General features: G+C 40.9%; 1 protein-coding gene across 1 annotated transcript; it reads right to left on the bottom strand.

Annotated features, from left to right (window-relative positions):
• Positions 1-5453: 5453 nt before the first annotated feature.
• LOC118778281 (synaptotagmin-C-like) lies at positions 5454-22403 on the bottom strand. Its single transcript, XM_036529754.1, has 13 exons — positions 22278-22403; positions 18367-18816; positions 17604-18010; positions 15106-15534; positions 14639-14756; positions 14202-14384; positions 11574-11700; positions 10789-11007; positions 10350-10470; positions 9707-9878; positions 8841-8970; positions 7377-7467; positions 5454-6746 (listed from the first exon to the last, which is right to left on the bottom strand). Exons 3-12 carry the CDS (start codon positions 17746-17748, stop codon positions 7381-7383), a joined length of 1731 nt encoding a protein of 576 aa, XP_036385647.1. The 5' UTR covers positions 17749-18010; positions 18367-18816; positions 22278-22403; the 3' UTR covers positions 5454-6746; positions 7377-7380.
• Positions 22404-25569: the final 3166 nt, after the last annotated feature.

Here is a 25569-nt window from a genome sequence, read left to right as displayed (position 1 = left end):
CAGTGAGGTACTGAGAAAATGTGCATCTCTACACTACTGTCTTTCATATACATTTATTACTACATATGTGTATATTATTGGGTTTTCTGTATCAGAGTGAGGAACCGTTACATAAAACTGCTACATCAGCTGAAGAAAAATTGGTGGTTAAATGGTTTTTATATTTCTGATGTATTTCCAGACACAACCACCAGATGTCAGTGCAGTCCAGAGCCCATAAAAATGCCAGACATCAGCTCTGCGTAAAACCTGAGACGGCAGAGATGGAGTTACAAACCAGGCAGGGATTGTGGTGTTGAAGTGTTTTTGTTTTGGGTGTGAACAGCTTGGGCGCTTGCTCTTGGAGATTGTTCTGTGTTTTCTGTTCAATATACATTGGCTATCATACGTCATCAGACTAAAAGTCCTTTTTGTTTGTAATGTGAGAGATGAAGAGTATATCTAGGGAAGTAAAGACATGTGAGTGATAGAGCAAGATCCTGATGGAGTGTAGCAGCAATACAGGACAACAGAGGAGCTCGCCACTGCCACAACAGCTACACAAATCAGACAACCAACAGACCTCCATTTATAGCAACTTGTAGTTTCACCAGCAACAAACCAACAGCACTGTAACCTACAGCACTGCATAACATTGAATTGTGTTGTACCCCAGGCCTCCCAGCTACAGCAGAGCAGACTGAGAGAATGTTTGGAGATTGTCCTGGAAAACTCCTGCACATTCACCAGAGTGCAGCCTGCAGTGCTTCACAGGCTGAGCTGGGCCTGTTCCTATTATGCCAAGCCACACAAAAACAAGCGTTTAATTACTGGATCGCCTTCCAGCAAGCTAACCTGCAGTCAAATCAGCACACAACAGTGCAGAACTCCACACAGTCCCCACAATAGCAACCCCCCCTCCAATCCCCTCCCTATGCCCCAGCACTGAGGCTGAGCCAATTGAGGCAAACAAACAGCGAAAAGCTTCATAACACATCAAACAGAATGCTCCCAGCAGCACTGATGTTACGAATCAATTTAAGCTAGGAAAAAAACAACTATGTGCCGCTCTGGAACTACAACAGCTATTCACTTAGTAAACAAGAGTGCTACCAGGTCCTAAAAAGGGTTGCTAATGTCACACTGGGACCTCAAGGCACAGAAAAACACAAGAATAAAGGCAGAGCCCAACAGCTGGGATTTTAAAGCTAGCCAGCAACAAGCATATTGAATATGGAAAAACAATCTTGGGAGATCTAGGAGAGGCTAAGATAGAGATGCAGTGGTATCACACCTCAGAAACAGGACCTTTTTCCTATATTTAGAAAAAAAAAAAAATCAGACAAGACATGTCCATCTAATAGAGTGACAGCAGGCAGACAGGTATATATCTGCCATGAGGTTTAAATGAACCCAATACCAATCCCACTTTTATTTAGGCTAGTGTGTGTGTGTGTGTGTGTGTGTGTGTGTGTGTGTGTGTGTGTGATAAATATATAAATAAAGCTGTTTTTCTTTACTGGCTGTATTGATCACTGTCCTTCATGTTTTTATTCAACAGATGTGGAAGGTTAAGTGATTAAGTAACACATATGTGAGTCTAAATATGATGTTCTTTCATACACTGAAGAATTTCATTATCTGTACATTAGATTTCTGTTGCTTTAATTTTTATTAGCTCTTCCCCATACTTCCTTCTCTCTCTTTCTCTTTTCACACACAAATACTTCCCCCTCAGTCTAACTCTCGCTCCCTCTTTTGCAGCTCACTGAACTGAATGAAATGTCTTTCCAACTAAATGATTTTTTTTCACGGTGGGAACGTTCCCATGGAAACAGCAGTTCCCCCTCTCCCCTCCCTCTTTTGCTCAGTGGAAGGAGCTGTCCAGTACGCAATGGTGCTGAAATGGTGCTAACTAGCATGTCTGTTTTCCTCTAACATCTCTTTATCCTTGTTCTCATGCTCCTTGTGGTGTTAATGTGCTGTGAGGTCCACCAGGTCATTACCTCTGTTATCGTTTTCTCCCCTCATGTGAGAGTACACACAGCGTACTGCAATAACCTCTGCTCCTGTCAGTCCGAATGCTCAGCCATTCCAAGCATGCCATTGAGTCAGTAGCCCTAAATAACTGATAAGACAGTCATTAGGTCATCAGAAGATGCAGGCGTGTAACACACAAGGTGGCGCATAACACCATCTTTTTGGAAACATACTCACCCAAATGCCTATTGAAGCCTGAAATGTTTCTGGTTTGGGTTATGATAAATATTGATGGTTGGTAATGAATAATACATTTTACTGTATATTTATGGGAAACTTTTAATCTGTTGAATTTTTTTTGGAATTGCTCACTTGCAAGTGGCACAGCAGTTCGGAAGAAACAAACATATAGATCGAAACACAGTTTCAGAGGACAGCAAACTCATAGAAAAAAGGGGGGAGGTTGAATTTCAAAGTTCCATACAGAGTCCCTGTGAGTCACATCTGCGAGAGGGTGTGGGGTGGCGACAGACGACGATGGGGGGATGACAGTGTTTTCCTGAGCTTGGGAGTGAGAGAGGAAGTGAGAGCTGAAACAAGGGGAACAGAGAGATGACAGGCACGTGGGAGAGACAGCTGTTTCAGGGAGTCTGATAAAAAAAAAAAAAAAACACCTTGGGGGGGGGGGGGGGGGATGATGGGCAGGCAAAGAGGGAGAGGAAAGTGCTTTGAAGAGGAGAATGAAACAGAAACGGATGAGGCAGACAGTGAGGCAAAGCAGTCATGCACACACCCACATCCATCCAGCACAAATATATTCAGCATCAGGAGAGAAAGAGAGAGACAGGGATGGGGGTGGATAGAGAAGGGGAGAAGGAAAGCAAGAGGAATAGTTCAGAGTGAGAGAAATAGGTATATAAATACATATACCGTGGAGTCACTGCAGTACAGACACAAACAGAGAACACTGTGCTGACATTGCAGAAGAATATAAAGTACAGTGTGTGTATAGTGCTGTCACACCCTCAATGTTAAGTAAAAAATGACAAAACAAAACAACACTGCTAAATCGCATTTCCTTTATTTTGACTTTCACAGCTTCGGTTGCATGATCATCGTAATCACTGCTGTTCTGTTTAAAATATTGTCTCTAAAAGTTGTATTTCCATCTTCTCAATTTGAATTCACATTCCAGGCTTTATTTTCACCTAATCAGAAAACAAATAAAGTAAATTTTAAAGGAAAACCAAAAGAAAAAAAAAAACAAATAGAAATACCATTTTATACATAATACAGTATTAACAATGTTATCTTCATAATGATCACTGTCACTATTAATATTTTTCCATTTTCATAATTAGTAGTATTAGTATCAACTTTGTTGCTTGTTTTGCTTTAATCATCAGCTATTTAATTTTCACGGTTTCAAATTGACATCATTCATGCTAGTATAAGCATGCAAGCATTTTTTCACCATACCCATTCTGAATTGGACTGACACTGAACTGAGAGAAAGTGTCTATGAGAGAGAGAGAGAGAAAGAGAGAGAGAGAGAGAGAATCAGTCCATATTGTACTAAGTGAGAGAGGGAGAGGGCATCAGTCCATATTGTAGATTTTGTGAGAAGAGAGAAAGAGAAAGAGTCTCAGACCATATTGTAGAGTGTGTGTGAGAGAGAGAAGGAGAGACATAGAAAGGGAGAGAGAGAGAGAGAGAGAGAGAGAGAGAGAGAGAGCGAGAGAGAGACAGATTACTACAACACTAACGCTACTGTCTCACAGCACACAACAATGGCATGGCACACAGCATGAGGTAGAAATAAGCCTGACCAACAAAGACATGGAGGGATGGGGAAGCAAAGTAGAAGACGGAGCAGTAAACACAGATGGACATCCTCATGCACACGATGAGACAGACGGCATGACGTAATGAACCTAACTCCTGCCATCTCCTACACCAAAATATCTTTCCCAGCATATGGAGGCTGTTTGCACCCGCCCCCTCTTCTACAACCAGTGGCATGAAGCGCCCATCTGTAAAAAGCCAGCGTTTATGGGACGCGCGGTTCCGTAGGAAGGTGTAATAATTTCAGACATATACTGGACACTTCTGTGAATCGATACCTGAGTGGCTTTTACATTAATGTATCAACGCAGGCAGTTCTAAGCAGCTGGTTAGATTGTACCACTGAACTCTCTGAACACCTAACAGACAGACACAGCAGCACGGATAGATGAAACTGACCAAAGCAGGCCAGCAAGATACGAGTCATTCAAATTTGCGTTCAAGTTAGTAAAGATTAACCTTGAGGATTCATATTTCAATCAAAATTGTTAGTATGGTAGGTGCTTTTAAGGCATTCAAATTAGTAGAGAGGAAAGAAAAGCGGAAGCACTAGCTGCAATTGAAGGAGTACCGTGTATTAATAGATGAATTCATTTATTTAGTGGTAACTGCACATCCTTTGCAGCAGTTGCAGTCAAAGTGCTACAGTAATCATTCTGACCATTCAAAACAGAATCATTTTCATGCCAGGAGAGAAGATGGAAGGTGGAAGGTGGAAGGTTGCCATGTTGGTAATAGGAAAATCTTAAATTCCAGTTCCATGTGTTCCATGTAATAAAATAATGCATAGTTAGGGTCTGGGGCAAAGAGAAAGAGATTATTATCATATCACAATGATGATGATGATCATGACAGTGTTAACTTAACACTATTAATATACAAGTACAATTCTTTACGAGGTCACTATTCCCCTTCCCAACCATCCATTTCTCTTTGTGTTAACCTCCTAGCTCTCTGTCTCTGTATATTTGTGTTCAGGCAGGCTGTATGTTAGTTGTTGTTAGTCTCAAGAGATGTAGTTCTGCTGTATTTATAGATCATATAAAATTTGTATCCATCAATTCTTTCCACAGAGACTATGGCCATTAGTACTCTCTCATATATATACACATAACAGTACACAACCTTGACAGACAAGGGGCACCTCTGAGTGCTGCAATCTGATTAGGAATACTAACTGTGCACCAGGATAAAGCCCCCTCCCTACCAAGTTCAATGTGTTATACTCACAAATGGTTATTGAAAGACACAGAACAGGAGACAAAGTTTGTTTAAAGACAGGAATTTGAATTTGTGAATGTCTGGAGGGGGTAGGTGAGTCGGACATGTGCATGTATTATACACAAGGTTATACTGCCATGCATCCACACACATGGATGCACGCAGACACAGAAGCACACTCACAAATACAGGAATATCTCACGCAAACACACAAAGCAAAAAAAAAAAAAAAACAGTTAAGTATGTCATTCTGGTATTGTCATCCTCCTTAGAAAGGTCATGAAGTACAAACACCTCCTCTTTCAAAATTAAATAACATCATGTCTTTCAGAAAAAATAAGATTAAAAAGTTTAAGGTAAAAAAAATCACAATGATTAAAAAAATAAATTACATGATCAAATCCTTTCCAGAAGGATGTTTTCCCAGGTGCAGAGCTGCACACAAAAGCAAGCTGGTGCATCCATAATTTAGGTCCCATGACAAACATTGCCGATTCAACATTAGTCATTTAGATAATCCTCGTAAATGAAGTCTGTGTGTCAGACATTGTGGCACAGTTCACCATGGCATGCTGAAAGAGCAACATTTAATGCCACCTCCATGGCTTCCCCCTGCTTCATCCAAGACATATAACAGAAAAACTGCTTTTAAGAACTGTTTATGTATGTTGATTTTTGTCACATTAAAAAATCTAAAAATAAAGGCTTATAATTGACCAACATGAGCTCCAATAAGGTGGAAAAAAATGTATGAGGCAGGGTGACATATTTCAAACATGCTTTAGTCGACTATCAGTCCATCCACATTTACCCATCCCCTGACACATACTGGATGAACAGGGCAAGATATTTTCAGACTGTGCAAGAATTACATAAAAGTCAGATTTGTGGTTTGATAAAAGATAAAATATTCACAAAGTAGGGGCACATGAGCATCAGTGCCAGCATCAATGATGGTATCTCACCTCCTAAAATGATATCAAGACATCAGAATTTCACCTATCCATGAAAAAAAACAATATTCAATAGAAATTCAGACAAAACAGACCTTTGTGGTTCCAATTACAGATTTTTTTAGAAGTCTACAGATATAATCCCAAAAATTCACTTGTCAGGATTTGTATAAAATCAACCAAATTGTGATTTAGTTTTTTTTTCTTTATTTTTGGAGCAAGACTTGTGTTTCACACTGTACATTCCTCCATTATGAATCCATTGTGTTTATATACACCATTCTAAAGAAGTCCATCAAATGCTTTCTTCTCTTAGAGTCTAGGTGACTACACTCACTGTGCATGTGTATTAAATAGTGTGTCTGCACTTTGTGTGTATTGTATCTACATGTTCTACTGTGTGTGTGTGTGTGTGTGTGTGTGTGTGTGTGTGTGTGTGTGTGTGTGTGTATCAGGAACACTGTGTACTTGTTTATGTGTTCTGTCAGTGCAATGCTTTGTGTTTCAGAACTAAACTATAGGTTTATTGTATGTGTTTGCTGGGGATTTTGTGTTTCTCGGAAGCAGTGAAAGTTGCACTTCAGTGTACATTTCCTGGTATCTACATGTGTAGAGCTCTTCAAAGTTAGTATACTATTACTTGTAGCCATATCAAAACTAGAGGTCTCCCATTATCTCCCTCTCTGTCTTTCTTTGATGTAGAGAATGAATTACAGACGAGGAGGGGAGAGGAGTCTGGAGTATGGAGGAGGACAGTGCCTGAGAACCCTAAGAGGAAAAGAGAGACAGAAGGTGAGCGTGAGATCAGTCTGCGTCAGAACTGGGGTCAGTCCCTTATTGATGGCAATTGATTTCCAAAATTGAATGGTCTTTTATAAATCAGGTTTGGAATTGGAAAAAAAAAGCTTATATAGGAAGCAGTGAAATTGGTATTGACCAGGGTGAACTGATGTGAATCGAGGGGACTTTGAGACTAAACTGAAAGGAATGGTAACTTCTGGAGGAAGCCCTTTGCTCAAGGACACAGCAGGGTTTCATATGCATTCACATAGGCAGGGGCCACAGAACCTCGCAGCTGAATGTTTTGTGACAGGTGGAAAAAGGTTACCCACACTCCAATATTGACTCTGGCACATTTCTACAGCTCCGTCTGAGTGCCTCTGGAGAAAACAAAGGTCACTTACAGAGGCTCCTTGTCATTTATCTCTTGTGTCTAACAACAGCGAAAGATGGCTCACACACCAATTGAAAGGTTGAAGAAGCCGGTATTAAATACCAACAAAACAGTAAACAGACCTTTTTTATATTTTTGTAGTCAAAGATTCCTTAGTCTAGGGATGAGCTCTATGCTTTAGGACCTGCAGATTAATCAAGACGAAACAATAGAGAGGGACTCACAGCTCTACTCAGAGTGAGGACTATCCACCACAATGTGAGGCTTGGAGGAGGATGTCGCGCTCTTTGACACATAGGTACTCATGGACTTCTCCTGGTGATGGAAAGAGACAAGTTTGAATGCAGCTGCCAACGATAAACGGATGAACAGAGAGAAATCAAATATAAGAGACAGGCAGATGGAAAAAAAAAAAACAACAGCAAAGAACCAACAGATAAATACTAACTATAACATATGTCCATGGATTTACACAATTACTGTATAAGATGTTTAGAATAGGGCTGAAATGATTATACTAACTATGTAAATTAATCTATTTTAATGGAAAGAAATCATTTAGACTTTTACTGCCAGAAAAGCAGGAGGAAATGTAAAATGGTGACTGGGCCCCGGGGACATCTCAGCTTGGTAAAGTCTTAATCCCTTCAAAGGAACTGAAGTTCCTGTACAATATTACGGAATGTAAATCAGCTACACTTTCTACCTAACAACACTAAAAGAGCTTTGTGATGCACTCACTCTTCTGTTAGCTTTCTTGCTAGCTCAGAGGTAATCATGAACTTACAACATATGGGGAATTCCATCTGTGCTGTTTTTATAGATCCGACAGAATGCTCTATTATTGTTATCTTGAAAAAACATCACTACCATGTTTGACCTAACTGCAGAGTGGGTGAGCAACATGACTGATATGGGAAAGATTAACTCTGGCACAGACTTGCTTTTTGATGTTGTTAACTGTGCAAATATCAGTTCAGTTAATTTTGCACTACAGTGCTGTACTAGCACAATCGGTATTTCTATGTTACTGCTTAAAAATGACTGGACTGGTGATGCATACTTGGATCACACTGAACTCCACTGAACTGTTCCAGAGTAGATGTTGAACTAAAACGCTGTCCCTGCCATTTTCCATCTCACTAACCTGACAGAATTTTGACAGTGAAGCACTGACCTCTAGTGAGAATTAAAAAAAAACAAGGAATAGACAAAAACGGAAATGGATTAAAAGCTAGGAATTCAGATTGGAAAGCTGGTGGAAAAACAACACATATCCTACACATTGTACCATGCAGCATATGGTAATTATGCAATTACTGTTATTGCTGGTGGAGTTCTCTGTTTTCCTACTACTATTTTTTCTAGGAATTATATAATATTACATACCCACATCATCTGAAAGATAATATTCTACAAAATATTCAATTACATCTGTTTGATTGCTTCATCCATAATTTGTACAACACATTGTTTAAATCAAACAAGATTCAGTCTTGTTCACTGGCTTGATATACAACTTTATATAAACAACAAAAGGTGTTTAAAGACACTTAAATGGTGTGCCAAAGGGAGAAAATCCCTTCTTTAATCCAACATCAAGATATAACGCCTGACGCAGTCATGGCAGACCTGGAGCAGTAAGTCTAACAGGAGAGAGAGGGATTAGGAGATGGCATGCTCTCTACCTCTACCAGCTGGTGCCAGTGCTCAATGGGCTTGCGGGGGTTGGCTAACATGGCTGTCCAGTGCTCCCTGCCGGGCCCGTCTGCATCACTGCCCACACGACACATCCCTATCACCTCATTGTGACCAATACTGACAGAGACAGAGGGAGGGAAGGAAAGAAAGAGAGAGAGAGAGAGAGAGAGAGAAAGAGAGAGGGAGTCACATGCTATTGAAGCATCATGAGTGGCAATTGGCATACATTCTATTCCTGCTGACTCTGCACCGAGAGGAATACAGAAAATGAGGCAAGCACATCTTCCAGGCACACAGACAGAATGACACACTGATTCAGTGCCACATAGGCTTTGTATGAATTGTATTACTTGAACGGCGTAGATTCATTTAACCAATGGTGTATTTAAAAAAAGTAATAAGAAACTGCCTGACAGGACCATACAGCATTCAGACATAATGGCATACTCCTCTTTCAGTAGGCCCTGCAATTTTCAGTCTTGACCCCATCCATAGTATGCTTTAACCATCCATTATGTGTTTCAATAAATTTCCACAAATGGTAAAAAAAAAACAGATATATCTAGAAACCCCTTACAAACCAGTATCTTTACTTATTCGCCATGTGTCTAACATTGAAGTGAAATAAGACTATTTTTAAATCAGCAAAATCTCAATAGCGCTTTTTTAAAAATAAATAATTAATTGTCTGTGGTATCCCCTCCTTTTCCCTTTCTTCTGATTAAATCTTTTTTGTCATTTGAATTGTCTGAAACAGCTCCTTAGAAATCTGGTGCCCTCATGCTGCCTGCTTGTTAGTTTACCACATGGACACATCCTAAGTGAATGCAGCCATTCTAGGTCACTTCCTCACCAGTCATAGTCCATGACAGCAATGATTAAAGACACGTGGTCGATGTTCTCGTGAGGTATGTCAAAGACCAGTGCCTCGTTGTAGACGGGGTTAAGAGTATTCTTCTTGATGGAGGTCTTTCTCTTCTTCAGCCTGCGGCCATCGCAGATCAAAGAGGCTTTCACATAGGGATCTGACAACGAGAGCATGTGAAAATAAGTCATAAATACACATTGGAAGGAGGAAGATTTAAAAATGACAACAGAATTATTCATTAGATGAAGTAATGGCAATTATAACAGAGAAATGTTATGTAGCAGCAAAAAAAGAGATTTGCCATACTACTTGTGGATTTTTTTTTACAAAAGTAGCTTCAGTAGCAATGGTATTGTGACAAAATGATTACTAGTCTTCATAGTTATTCAACAGTGTGTCCTTTATTAGAGGACAGTAATAAAAATGTAGCGACTTAATATATTTGTAACAATATTATCTTATCAATGTCATACCTATTACACTTACAATCTGTGACAGGATTAATAATTAAAATTCTTTGGGTAAAATGAGTTCATTAATTGACATCAGTGCAAGCTGTAATGCTGAAATAATTGTACTTCCCATCCAATTACATATTAATGACTTGATTTATTGCCTGGCTAATTACCTGAGAATCCAGTGAGGTCCATGGCCTTCAGATTAGTGGCTTTAATGACAGTGGCAGTGAGTCTGCCAGCCGTGGGCAGGTAACACAGGGAGAAGTTCAGCTCTCCCAGATCTGCTTTTTCCTGCAGCCAGAGAGAGTTGTTCTTAACATCAGCTCAGTGTACTGCAAAGTATTAGAGCTGGAGGGAACAAAAGCTGTCCGCATGAGTGTGTCACAGTTTGCACTGGCCGCAGAGTAAAACTCATGGGAATGGGAGCACAGTTCACAGAGACTACAACAATTCACAACAAGCTGACTGCTTTATTATGGTTCAGACACACCCAGGGGCACATGCAGGAAGACTGAGAGCAGACAGACAGACAGATATGGAGGGGTCAATTGTATATATGGGGGAACACTCAGACAATCATGGAGGGGTCCACTGCACACTGGCCCTCACCGCGTGCCCTTCCACAATGTCCCTCCACACTGGCTTCTCCCCACTCCCCTCACTGAAGTCCAGCAGGTTGTCCACTACGACCTGTCCTATGAGATCATGTCGGGAAAAGCGGTCAAAGTCATAGATGGAGAAGTGCAGCTTCCGCGAGTGGAGCTCTGCCAGAGGCACTCCAAACTGAAATGTTTCATTGAAGACTGGGTTTAATGTCTTTCTGTGGACCTAAAGAGCAGGAGGAAACAGGGGGAGGGAAGAAGAAAGAGAGAAGAGGCGGTATCAGGGGAGAGAATTTCAGGTGCTGCTCTCTGTGCAGCCAGGTTTTTTTTCTGCACCTTCTCAAAGCAAATGAAATATAGAAAAGCAAGAGTTCACATAAACCGTTTCAGACGAACTTCCTGCTCAACAGCAACTGCCCTATATTCAGGAGTGATTTAGTGTCTGTGTTCTCAGCAGAACTTACTGACTGTCTGGACGATTCAGTTTTAATGGTCCTAAAAGAGCGGAGTAAAGATAGATAAAACTGAGAGGGAAAATGGTTTGCATCTGTGTGTCATGCTGTAATACTCATTTTGAGAGTCCCCTTCACATACTAGTGGTCCTTCTGGTTGAGATCCGACTGATATCAAATGTGGTGCAGAATTAAAAACTAAAAATATCTGTGTTTAGCCGGTGTTTAGCTGGTGAAAATAAATGAATTGATGAATTGAGAAATACCGTTCATTTACACTGACTCATATAAAATGGTTAGGTGCACAGTCAGACACAAGCGATGAAAGCAGAAAGACTACCTTTGTCTGAAATTTCTTCTTCCTGTCTGGCAGCAAGTAGATCTTGACATAGGGGTCAGAGAATCCATTGGCATCTTTCGCTGGTAAGTCCAGAGCTTTAAGGATTTTAACAACCAGCTGCTCTGTGCTACAAAAGAACATGCATCCAGACAGCCAATGACACAATGTATCAGACACAACAAATGCAAACACAGTGACACACTGACTTTAGGTCATTCTGTTTTTGATTAGACACATTTTTTTTTCTTTGGTCTAGGCTATACTGAACGTTAAAATAATATTTAAGGCATCGAGAATACTGCACAGACAGATATCAGGCATGATTGAACAACAGACTGCAGAATGCACTACAGGTGATTGTGAGCTGAGGGTATACTGTGGAATGTGTGGTCACTGTTATTGCATTGAAAACCCGATTCCATTAATAACATTCTGTGTGTGTTCCAGCTGCTGTGTTCATATCACCAGAGGTGTGACAGTGGGCAGAGAAGAAAACTCAATATGAATATTTCTTTCTGTCTGAATCAGGTGCATGCAAGATCTGCTGAGCTCAGAGTACTAATTGGAACACAATGATGTTCATATTATTAATACACAACTTCAGTACTGGAGCGCTAGATCCAACTGGTATGCAGAACGGGCTGTTCATGTCAGTTCTGCATATTTTCAATACACATTATACTGCATCAATTATATAAATCAATACGTCAGCTTACATATTAGACATCAGTTGCAGTCTGTCACTTCCCTTTAAACTGATAATGGTCCTTAACCTAATCTTGATAAACACGTTTTAGTAAGAATCATTCAACAGCAGCTGTTTTTTTTCTTTTTTTCTTGCTAATTAATGCATAATGAGGTACCACTGCCTTAGTGCACTTCACAATAAAGTATTTCAATTATTACAAAGAGACTGGGTTACACACAATAATTTAATTACAACAAACAGATCAGAGATGATTTTTTAAGTTAAAACCAATTGGGCTTTTTTCATCATAACTAAAGTGCTTTCACATTAAGTGCACAAATGCACAGCAATCACAACAGATGCAGTCAAATAATAAATGAATCAGCTTCCAATGGGTGACCCTCATTTAAACTGGCATGCTTATTAATTGTGTTAATCAAAAGCATGGTCAGGATTTTTATCAAGTAATGGCATGAGTTCTGCCCTATTTGTAGTTCACTGGAAACCGTTGCTACACATATGCACATTTGATAAAGAATTTAATTATGGCATAATTCACCATTTAGCAACCAACGCACTGTTCACTGTTTAATCAGCTAAAGTGTTCAAGAAAAGGCAGCTGCATGATGCCTGTCATTTGTGTACCAATCTGACCCACAGCAAAGATTTACACAACAATTCATCATAAAACAGTGCTTCTAAATACTTCTAAATAGTGGAGTACAGGAGATTAACCTTGACAACATCCAGCTGATGTTTAAAGGCACAGATACCCCCTGTTGAAGCTCCGAAATGTGATTTTAGTAATGATAACAAAGATGTACTTATTCATATACACGTATGGCTCTGATTCAAACAAGGTGTTTACTGAAGACAAATTGTACTATGCATTCCTTTAGATAAAAAGAGAGTGTGCTATGCATGGCTTTAGATAAATTACACTGAGGGTATAGCTATCACTGCTGTTCTTGGAAAAAAGTCACACTCCATTTCCCAAGACACAATGGTTCAAAACTATTTGCAATTCCCAAGGCATAAATGTGTATGCCTTTTGCTGAAGTGTCAATAGCACTACATTTCCCAAGAGGCCTCTACATGTCTCTGACTTTGATGTACTGCTAATAGACTACAATTCCCAAGATACACTTTGGCTTGCACGCTGACTTTGATGTACTGCAAATTGATGACAACCCCTGAACTGCGACTCTTCCAATCAAATATTAACACCGTGAAAACAGACACACAGCACAACAGAGAAACCCCCAGAACCAAATGGACAAAGAAGGCATGCATCAGATAATAAAGACACACAAAGCACATACACAACTATACACTACTCAGAATCACATTACATTCTGTAATATGTTTGATCACAGTATATTACATGCAGAATACATCTACTGTAAATATGGCCACCATATCCGATCCATCTGTCTCTGTAATGTGCAGTATGAATCTCATTTGCTTTCTCTGTATCTGATATTTCTTTGTATATATTTCTCTTCCCCCTCATTCTCACTCCATATGTCTCATTTTTGAATATTAAACAGTGAGGTGTTATTACGTGTTGACTGTGTTCGCTCTTTAAAGTGGAAGTCCATATATAATTCATGACAACCCTACCTCTCGCTCTCTCATTTTTCAAACATCAGCAGTTTCTGCTTTTTGAACGATTCTTACTGTGACTGCAAAAAGGACCCAAACAGCAAGTCACAGAGCCTGACTGTAATTAATTGTATCATTAAAACCTCCTCTCTCTCATCTCTTGTCATTCTTTAGTCCTCTGCTTTCCTCCTCTCCTATGTCTATGCACAATTTTACGAATAGGTAAAACATATACAGGTCTGAAAATGCCCTCAAATTACCAAAAATATGGTCAGAACATGCAAAAATCCAGCAAAACAGAGAGCCACATAAATGGAACATTGTCCCTCACTTACTTGAAGGCATAGCGCAAAAGGAAGCTGATTTTCCCACAAGTGTCCCCTTGTTTCCCCTCACCCTGCTCTCCCTGCCGTAGTCTGTACAGTTCTGGTTTAATCTGGCCAATGCTGGTCACTTGCTCACTCTTCTCGTCACCATGGAAATCAGGGCTGGAGAGCTGGTGGGTCATGGGGCGTGGTCTACGAGAGTGACAGAGAGAGGGTTTCACTCAGTGTCAACTCACACACCGTAGTTCACTTATACTAACACTACTTGAGAGTGCTCCTATAACAAACACACTTTGAGGACATGTGGTAACACAACTCTACATTAATCCTAGAGGGAGAGGAGAAGAGTTAATGTAGCAGAGATAAAGTGAGCAGCTGACTCTTTTTCTAGCCAGCTCGCTGCTGGACAGCTCCCGGGTCAGCGACAATACAATGTTAGAACTGACCGTGCAGTGACCTGCTGCTGGGAGTGGGCATTGGGTAAGTCCCTGTGTGGCTGGGCAGCAGGGCCTGTCTCGGATGCCGGGGGCAGCTCTGGAGAGGTCTGGCTCAGCTTCAAACCACCTGAACAAGAGGTGGCCCAGAGAGAGGAGGGGCTTTATGATATGACACTTTAATACTGATTTGTAAAAGTGAAATGCCATTCAATGAACATACTAACTGGGTGGATACCAGCGCTGCAGTGCATTACAACTGACTGAAACTCGGCATTCATACGTAAAATCCGTTGCTACCATAAATGTAAGTTTTCTCTTTGATTTACTTGCTTATTCTCTCCCTCAAACAGCTGGACATTATCTGCATGTTCCTATGCTCCCTACCACTGACAGCCACACTGGTGTGACACACAGAGCAGTTGAGTGGAGTAAATGCGTTTATAGTTAAGGAGAGAATGTGGTGAAAGCCATCTCACCCCCTGCAGTGTTGGGGTAGGAGTCCATGTCCAGGTAAGAATGTTCCTGCGTCTCCTGGGGACCTCCTACCACTGCTCCAATGGGGGCTCTCTCAGGCCCCCCGATCACTCCCCCAACTCCGCCTCCCTCACCCCTCTCGACCGTCAGCACATCAGAGAAGTGAGGGTGGTGCTGAGACTGGGAGAGAGAGGGATAGAGGGAGGAGGAGGAGTGTGTCTCCTTCCTCTGTATGAGAGGGGGAAGGAGGGATGACCCTCCAGCTCCGCCAATTCCTCCCCCAGGCAGGAGCCCCGCAGTCAGGCTGAGGCCGCCCCCCTCTTTGTCCCTCCAGGGCAGCCAGCAGAGCTTCCATGAGACAAAGAGAGAAACGGAGAGCAGAACGATGCCGCAGAACGTCACAATGACTGAGAGGAGGCTGACGGAGATTTCTGGGAGAGAGAAGTGAGCACAGAAAGAAATAGTCTCCATGTTAACTGCACTATCGTCACCATCTCAAGTCCAGCATATCCCAAAATGGTTTGGATTTTACAGCCCCTTCAAGTAGGGATTTGGAAAGAGCTAGGGGTGCCGCAGGAGCTACAGAGAGGAACTCAGTAGATCGAACTGAGTAGACAGCTAGTTGAAGTACGTGAAAGGGAAAACAAATGTTAGTCGGTTGGTTTCCCTGAACAGTGTCAAGTTAACTTTTTGAAAGGCACCTCACTGGACCCTATGGCCTCTATTATTGGGGTTCATCAAAAAATAGAGGGCAAAAGGTAATATTGGATCATGGATAGATTCATAAATGGGCACTTTGCTGAATGCCTATTAATATTTCAGCAGGGGAAGTTAATGGACATCAATCTGGAGTTTTATGGATATTTACATGGGATTTTATATGTAGTGGCCCTATGCATTGCGAAACCTTAGAAACATCAAAATTTCATGACAGACTGATATTGGCTGGCTACTAAATCCAATTTACATGAAGCATGTAATCCATATTATTAGCATATACAAATATCCCCTGACAATGGAAATCAATATAAAATGCATTCAAATCCACCTAATACATCTCTTACATGGTTATCCCACAGTAAGATCAACACAATTTGTGCACCGCACAACATAGCCACATGTGTAGCATAGTGGCTACACTACGGGCGGCAGTGTAGCGTAGTGGTTAAGGAGCAGGACTTGTAACCGAAAGGTTGCCGGTTCGATCCCCGCTGGGGCACTGCTGCTGTACCCTTGGGCAAGGTACTTAACCCACAATTGCCTCAGTAAATATCCAGCTGTATAAATGGATAACATTGTAAAGAACTGTAAACTATGTAAGTCGCTTTGGATAAAAGCGTCTGCTAAATGAATAAAATGTAAATGTAAATGTGTACATATAGCTTCCGAGGGTGACATCAATAGTCTTTATCAAAATTCTGAACTGGACAACTCTGTCAACTGACAAAAAACAGTGTGCTGGTTTGTAAATCAGGCAATGCATAATACTGTGTTCCCACCAGACTGTGTATCAGTACGTCTGTTACTAAGGCAGTCACTTTTGCTGTGTCTGTCAGTCTCTCTTTCTCTCTATTTCTCCCTCCCTCTCTCTCTCTTCCTGTTTCCGTTTTCCTTCCCTCTTCATTCATCTCTGCCTCTCATTGCCTTTTGTGAATAATTCAACAGTCTGCATGTATGTCATTAATTCAGCAGTTGTTCGACAGATATGATCAGAGAGACAGACGGCGACAGAGAATGGTGGGGGGAAGGAGAAGGAGAGAAAGAGGGTGAATTGATTTGTCGCTGTAGAAAATAAGTCACAGCTGGAGTGGGAGTGTGGGGGGGTGGGGGGGGCAGGGACAGGATGAGGGGCTGAGAGAGAAAGAAACAGATTAGTATACATGTTGAAACAGACATACTGGCTGACTAGGCACCACAGTGCATTCAGTCCGCACAAAGAAAGAGGGTGGGGGGTATAGGTTAATAAAACCGATAACGGATGGGAATGGCACGGTGTTCTGATTGGATTTTGAGAGAGAGAGAGACAGAGAGGAACAACAATTAAGAGAGACGGTAAGAGGGCAGAGGGTGGAGGAATAAATGTATTGATCTATTGGACAGAAATAAAACAACTGCACTGTTGTCAGCACCTCTGTGTTTCGCACTCAGTGAACGTGAGAACTGATTTTACTGACCAGCTACCATAACTCTCAAAACAATCGAGTCACCACTGGACATATCCTATCAATCAGTGTTACTACAACAATACAGCATTGTAGATTATTGACCTCATGTACATTTGGGCCCCAGCACACCACACCACAGAACATGCTTCATGGGAGAGAGTTTATAGTGGTGCTACTGGTCTTCTCTTCCCTGCTTTTGTACTGATCCAGTGCTGGCCACAACCGCTTGTCATACATCTCTGTACCTGGTTCTGTCTACGTGTTCCTTTATTTCTTCCCACCTGTGTTAATCCTCCATCCACTTTCCAGCTGTTGTCTCCCACCAATGCTCTTACCTGTGTCAGTCTGCCTGTTGCGGCCCCTCAGCATATAACTGAACTCCTGGCAGTGTTCACTCTGGCTGTAGCCCCCCGAGAAGCACAGCTCCTCCACCAGCATGAGGGCCTTCTTACACAGGTCTTCATCCCAGTCCCCCGACATCCTCCAATCAGCATTGCATTCCCTGCCTCAGTCAGCCAATTGTAGCGCACACCACACTAGAGTGAACGGAAGGTCCCTGCAAGGAGAGAATCCGCCCACTTTGGTTGAGATGACTGGGGTGGGCTCTTCTGAGAAACTAGGCCAATCTGCAGACTCTGTGGGGACAGTGTCCACCTTGGCGGTGTCAATCAAATGCCCTCCCTGATGATGGCGCCCATAAACATGTGATCCAGTGAGCCACGTCCACAACCTAGTTTTCAACCTGTTGGAGAGATATTGTGAAAAAGAAAGGACAGGAGGGTGGAAAATATGATGTGGAAACAAAGTGATTACAGAGAAAGGGCCAAGGGGACATGAGAGAGAGGGGTCAGCATGGGAGGGAGAGCAGGAGAAATGAGGAGAATTAAAGTAAAGGACTTGGTTAATATTGACACAAGTATCATATCTTGTATAAAAACCTCTACACTTCCTTAGGGGACTTTCAGTATGTAATAACAGTAAAGGAATGGCAATTAAAAGTCACATATGAATAAGAATATAAACTATCTAAAGTAATATAAGTAAACCAAATATTGTGGGAACTATAGTAGAATGAGTTGTAGCAGAAGTGCTTCTTACCTTTATTAATAAAGCCTGAATACCTCAAGATTAATTTCCATGATTAGGTCATTCTGGAGCTCCAGGCCTAATCACTCCCCTATGGGTCTCTGGAGTATCTTTCAATAAATATCCAGTGGAGCTCTTTTTTACCCTTGTATGTCCCTTGATCAAGCTTGTTTTTCTTGAGCAAGACAAACATTCAGTTGATTCTCGTATTCCACTAACTCCCAAGAAAAAATCCCTGAAAACCCATTAACACTAGAAAAAAAGTAATCTAAGACAATGTATTTCCCAAGGTAACATCTGACTGCGGTTATGGTTTCGCGTTAAATTCTGGAATATGTAGATCCTGCGGGAATTGTACTTGTAATTGAAGAGGCTTTCCTGGTTTTCAGTGCAAAGCGTAATGGGGATTGTGGTTTTTCTGTTTGATTCGAGGAATGTCTTTAAATAGCTCCAACACTTTGCCTGAAAGAAAAAAATGAAAGAAACATGATGATCCCTCTTTTACTCTGTATGCATGCATATAGTACCTCTTAACCTGATTCATGGCATTAAAATATCAATGAGTCCATACCTGTGTGTGAGTGCCTTTGTACATACTGCATATATAAGAGAGTATTCTCTCTTTGTTTTGCCCTCATTCTGTCTCAGAAAGCAGGTCAGCGTCTTCTTCCTTCTCTCTATCTCTCTCCCTGTTTCTCTCTCACACTTTCTCTCACTCTGTGCAGTGGTGTCCTTTACTCTTCAGTTGCTGAAACTCACTCTATGGTATCGCCCTGCTTTCTGTCAATCCTTCGATCATTTCAGATGTTAAGTGTCATATGTAGGCAATCTGTGTCTATCAGTAGAGAACAAGTTTGTCACATCCTTCCCCTTCTCTTTCTGACTTTCAGTATCATTTGTATAGCCATTCTCTTTGTCTGTGTGTATTGCCCATTAAAACCTGATAAATCAGTACACTGCAGTTTATATAGACTATCAATCTGTTTGTAAGTAAAGCCCTGTGAGACAGGCATATTTCAACCTGTTTACCAGATGGACAAAGGGTCCAAAGTGAACATATTAACAAAGAACATTAACAAAGAGTCCTAGATTAGTGTATTAAATATGGCCCCCCATATCACGCATCACCCCCACCCCCAACCGATCCCTTTACACCGTCAGTAAATCTGTCGTTGCTTTCACTTTAAACTCCAGCGTATTTCACATTGAAAAATCGCTGTCTAGCAAAGAGCTAGACCTCACAAAGGAAGCCCGAAAGAATTGCACTGCTTATAGTGCAAGGTATCTGGCACGGAATGATGCCATAAGACAGATAAGGACGAGGGGGTAAGACAGAGAAAAAGCAAAAGGTACAAATGTAAAGAGAGGTCAGAAGCTTAAGTGAGAGGTAGTGAAAGAGGACAGAGAAAAAAATTAGAAGAGAAAAAAAGGATGAAGGTGAACATGGACAAACTTAGGGGTTAAAGGGGTTGATTTAAATGTAATACATCTAAATTATTTATCTACTAAAAGCAACATACACATTGGCATAATCCACTGAATATGTGTGGACCACAAGTAGACAGCCACATATATATGGTAACACATACACAGGCAAGCATGGACTACTTCAGATGATGTACATGGATAGGGAGACAAATGTAGAAAAGCACAGACTCACAGAATTTCTACACCAATACTAAGATGTAAACACGCAAACAGTTGTACAGTGAGAGACACAGCCTCAGACAGACTTGCCATTGACTGGCAGTCAGATCAATATCCACAAGTCTAACAATACTCAAAGCAAGGTGAAATCACATGACAGACAATGCAGCCAAAACAGTCACTTTCTCACACTTCTCTCAGACTATTCTTTATATTCAGTGATGCCTTCTCTCATGCCATCATCCAAGCTTTCACATCAGTACAAAAGATGTTCATTACAACAATGTTTACAAACTGTCCAGACCCATGTCTGTGGAACAGGGGTATTGAAGTGCAGTCCTCAAGGCTGGAATGGTTCTGTTGTTCATTCAGTCTCTGATGTGAATCACTTTAGTTCAAATATGTGGTTAAATACACATGACAAATAAAAGCAGAGTTGGAAGCCAATTTGAAGCGTTAGGCTGAGAGAAATTATACTCACATTCCTTTATGTAAGCAAGTGGAATGCATTTAAATGAATCATTCCCGAGTGCAATACTTAGAAATGTTATATTGCATCACAATGTGTCTTTAAATTATACCACATCCCTCTCTCAAACCTCTGAAGTTCCCTAAAGCAGCCCATTATGAATCAGATTTTGAACACATTTCATAAGGTTATGAATAAAGTTTACATAATTAGATATTATCATTATGCATATATGTGCATTTATAAATATACAGACACTTCACATGCACACACACACATAGACACACACTCACTGTCCTGACTGTCAGTTACTGTTGTAATAGCTCAATAGTTCATGTGAGCACCTTCCATTTTGATGTAGTTTACAATAACTGTTTAGTTTGATCCTACACTGAATTTAGTGTGATTGGCATACAGTAAAGTATCAATCTGTGTTGATGTGATTTACAATTACTGGTTTACAATTTGTGCTAGTTGCAAATACTGACCAGACTGAAATGGGTCTTACCTAAGGGGATCTTTTGAACAGATACATAATTAATTAGGCTTAATGAAACATTCCTCACTAATGACAGCATATGGTATTAATCACATTTGCTTTTATGGATTGATAGGAATCAATTTTTGAGGCATCTGAAGCACCACACGTCCATACAGCGAAAATGTTTAAGCTTAAAAATGTGTTTTTTTTTTATTTAAGTATAGTTCTCCAGTACACACAACTAAAATAAAGATTTGTACTGTTTACCACATCACCATACTGTATGTTATTGACCTCTGTACAACATAGCAGTATACAGTACACTATTCCTGGTTGTACTGGTCTCCTATATAGTGTGGTCAGAATGTTATACATAAGGAACATTTCAAGTCAGAAGCTAAAGCAAACATACTATACTATATTGAATCTTGCTTTAAAGTGTACTGTATACATAATTAAAAAAAAAAATTACATCTACACAAATACTATAATATGTGTTTAAGAAACGTTAAGATATCACAGTTAATAGTGTATGTTTAAGTCACTCACATTTGCACATTTACTTTTTGTTAACTAGTGGTTTGCTTCAGATGTGCTCATATTTGCATAATAACTATGTACTTTATAACGCCCAAGTGCTTACAGTGCGTTGACGGGAGGGGTTGTGGGTGGAGATGAAAAATCCTGGCATTGTTCACGTTGAATTTGTTACATATCCCATCCCTCCCCCTTTTACTTTCAATGTATGCGCCTATGTGTCGGCCCTGTCTGGAAATTTAATTTAATCGGGTTATAAAGCTACAGACCCCCTCAATTAATGAGCACACACCCACATATATACAGGCATTCACACTGGGCGACCTCAGTGCACATACTGTACAACAGTCATGCTACATGGCAACATAAATACATGCTGTGTATAGCCACATATCCACAAAAAGACATACATAACGAATACACCTGCCATACTCTACATACAGGGAAAAAAAAAACACACTTGCGAAGGATGCTGGTACATACTCATAAGGAAACAACAGAATACAGACATACATATGATTATACATCAACGCATCTAAAAAAGCTAGTTACATTTGCGCGCGCGTATATAGTACATTTAAAATGTATTTACTGCATTTTTGGTCTAGCGAGTTAACCTTTAAATTGTAAACTATCACGCACAGCCAATGATTCCAACACTAAAAATATATTTCATAATTAGTCACACTGTAAACCAATTTCAGCTGCGATTATTTGAACAATTACAACATATATACATAATTCGCCTGCCTTCAGCAGCATTATAGAAAACAAGCGAAAATACTGCACCTGAGATCAAAGGAGGTGATGGAGGGATAGACTGAGAGAAATAATTGGACGATACGAATATCCTTTAGTTCTCTCCTCTTCCCCCTCTCTCGTTCCTCTCCTCAGTGTAATTATTTTTCGGTGTCTTCCCACCCTCCTTTTCTCCTTCTCTTTCAGTCCCTTACCCCCTCCCTCTCTCCCTCTCTCCCTCCCTCTCTCTCTCTCTCTCTCGTATGCTTGTGAACAGAATACTAAGCGGTTTGTCGTCTCTGCTGACAGCACTGCGTGACTCGTACTATAGACATGCTGGAAGAACGTGGAGGGGGGCTAGGTTTGACACAGGAGGACAAAAGGTAGAGAAAGAAGGTTTGAAGGGGAGGAAAACCAAAAACACGTACGATCAAAGCTCCAAGGCCAACCACAAGAGGGAGACAAGGAGGTATAGAATAAGTATGTCACGTGAGAATCGATATGATGGCGTGTCTAAATTTGGATCACAAATTGTCTGTAATGGATCATTGTGTATTTTATCGCCGGTTCTCAGTGCATTTGTAATATGTTTTGTTGTTATGTTGATAACAAGAAAATTGTTGATACTGAAGGAATTGCTGGCGACACCATAAAAATAAATGCAATAAGCACATTTCTCAAATAAAATCAGAAGCAAAACACGTACAGATATACATTTTTTCTTCATACATCCATACAAAAAAAAAAAAAAAAAAACACGATCCACAGCTGCTACCATTAACCGTTGCATAGATTAACATAATTTGATCTCCAGTTCTTTCCATCGTGCCTACGTATGGCAACATTTACAGTAAGACGTGAAATGCTTAGTCTTACCACTAATTGACGAGTAAGGAATCCATTAAATTGAATAAAAATTAGGCGACAACAGCGTGCAGCGTCCTGGGACATCTGTTGGAAGGCCGAAAAATGCCTTGTCTGAATATCTGAAACCCCCTGGGGTCGTGTGGCTGCCCAGACATCAACAACTGATATATGCAGTACTTTTATTAAGAATAAAGTTGTCTACAATCTACAATCTACAATCGTTGTAATGTTTGGGACGAGCACTGACACTTTTGCTGTTAAAACAATTGTCACTGGAGATCTTCCTACCACCATCATTATAAGTAATAAGTAATATTTGTAATTACTATAGCAAACTAACATCTAGTAGTAACGCATAATGACTGCTGTTATCAATCACGTCTAGTAATGTTGCTGGCAATAATGATGATTCAAAAAGTTATGGAATGTTATAATGTAAATGTACTGCTTACATGACCTTTGTATTAGTCCTGCAGGGGCTAAATGAAGTGGTTCAGAGACACAGCAAGCAGGAGAAAAAGACAGAGAGGGATGGATGTACCCTGAAGCAGAGGATGATTGACATATAAACTATAGTAAACTGCCGTTTCTGCTAGCTGTCACCACTGAGCAGAGGGAGAGCGAGGAAGCAAGGGAACACGAGAGGACAGGAGAGGCAGACAGAGTGGGACAGAGTATGAGAGAGGGGGGGGTCGTAGGTAGCAGGAATAGCGTGGGATGGAGAGAGGAGGAAAGCGGACAGGCAAGATGGAACGTGGGAGAAGAATAAAAGAAGAGATTGAATGAACATGAGAGAGTATCAGACAGGACACTATTCTTTCATCTTTGACTATACATTTGACAGGCCTAACACACTGACTATGTGGTTCTTAAGCTCATCTTAACAAATCAGTCTGATAGGCTTTCCAGTAGCTTGGGGAAGCACATGTCAGAATGTGTGCAATGAAGCCTGAATTTGGAAAGTGAATGCACTTAAATCTGCAGTTTGTTCCAGATTTTTGTCATTATCCTAGATATTATATTCAGCAGGGACAGTGGGTTGGACCAGCCCATTCTCTTTCAGGACATTCGCTGTTGAGTGTGTTACTCCACAGTTACACATCATCCAAATTTAAGCGCTCAGAAAACTGACACGTTTAGTCTGTCTGGTACCCACTCATATGCACATTCCTGCACACAGATGCACTCAGACACACATATACTTACACACAACAACACAGATGTACACTCGAACACACCAACTCACACACAAACACGTGCATGCATGCACACATTTTCACGAACTCAGAATCATTTGGACGTATGTAAATGTATTCCCCATAAGATTACATTCTCTGCATCCTGTCCATCATATAACAAGAGCATTACATTTCATCCCCGTTGTTGGGAGCTTTAAAGCACTTCTGTAAAGGAGGGGACATTTTCAGCATCTGAATCAGAGAATGGGGAAGAGCACAACCATGCCCCTACAGTATGATCCCACTGAAAACCAAGAAGGCTGGGAGAGTGAAAGATGAGGGCATGCCCCCTCTGGTGGACAGTGCCAACAAACACCCCAGGTAAACCATTATACTGCTAGTGAGAAATGCTTCTCATGAGAGGAGCAAGGAAAAGAAAAGAGGAGAGGACAGGTGGGGAGAAGAAAAAGCATAGACAGAGAGAAGACAGCAACAGAAGAGTCGCAGCTATGATACAAAAAAAGTGAAATGGTGAGGGAGAGGGATGGGTACTGTGGTAAGGTCAACTGAGCTGAGTGAAGATTCACTTCAGGTTTATGATGTGTGTGCATAATAATGCAGTCCAGCACAATGACTCTGAGACAGCCAGTTTGTATTCATCATTCATATTGTCTATTGTTATTGGAATGGCTAATTGTGTTCCACATTTGTCTGTGTTGGTTTTAGTTTGTATTTATCCTGTCATATTGCTTATATGAACAAAAATCCTTGGCAATTCTGCCACAATGAGTCATGCCAGTAAGGCTCGTAAAATCTGAATCGTGAGAGAGAGGAATGGGGAACCCTTTGGTTTAGATTTAAGTGTGATCCTCCTCCAGGCTGCTGAGTCATTCTGTCCTTTCCAGAAACTAAATGTTTTAACTCCACAGCTGATAGGTGTTTCCTTTGCCTTTTCTGTTCAATTTCTTTTCCTCTCAACTTGCTTGTCCATGTGCTGAACAGTTCAGTCAGTAAGGCTGAGTTTACTGTTCAGCTTCCTTCCTTACAGGGTCAAAGTTAATGCCTTATAGTGTCCAGTCGTTCAGTGGGTATACTATATTGACAACCTGTCAGTGTCAGTGCTAAGAGGCCATCATGTCCTATCTATCTGTAAGGATTTTACCACCTCAATCCTTCCTAGTGAGACATCCATCATTTTGTCCTCCACACCTCCATTTTTGCCTTGCTACCACGGCAACAGTCTCTCAGGGCAAGTTAACTACACCTCTCCTCTTTTTCTCCTCTCTCTCTCTTTCTCT

The sequence above is a fragment of the Megalops cyprinoides genome, chromosome 1 (assembly GCF_013368585.1).
Source record: "Megalops cyprinoides isolate fMegCyp1 chromosome 1, fMegCyp1.pri, whole genome shotgun sequence".
In the NCBI taxonomy this organism is placed as follows: domain Eukaryota; kingdom Metazoa; phylum Chordata; class Actinopteri; order Elopiformes; family Megalopidae; genus Megalops; species Megalops cyprinoides.
The sequence above is the reverse complement of the archived record's forward strand: the minus strand, read 5'-3'. Positions and strand labels throughout refer to the sequence as shown.

Coding starts and splice junctions, on each gene's coding strand:
- LOC118778281 (XM_036529754.1), bottom strand. CDS start 17,748: ATGTCGGGGGACTGGGATGAAGACCTGTGTAAGAAGGCCCTCATGCTG. Junction 11,008..11,573: donor AGAAGAAATTTCAGACAAAG/GTAGTCTTTCTG, acceptor CCTGCTCTTTAG/GTCCACAGAAAGACATTAAA. Junction 9,879..10,349: donor GGACCTCACTGGATTCTCAG/GTAATTAGCCAG, acceptor TCTCGTTGTCAG/ATCCCTATGTGAAAGCCTCT.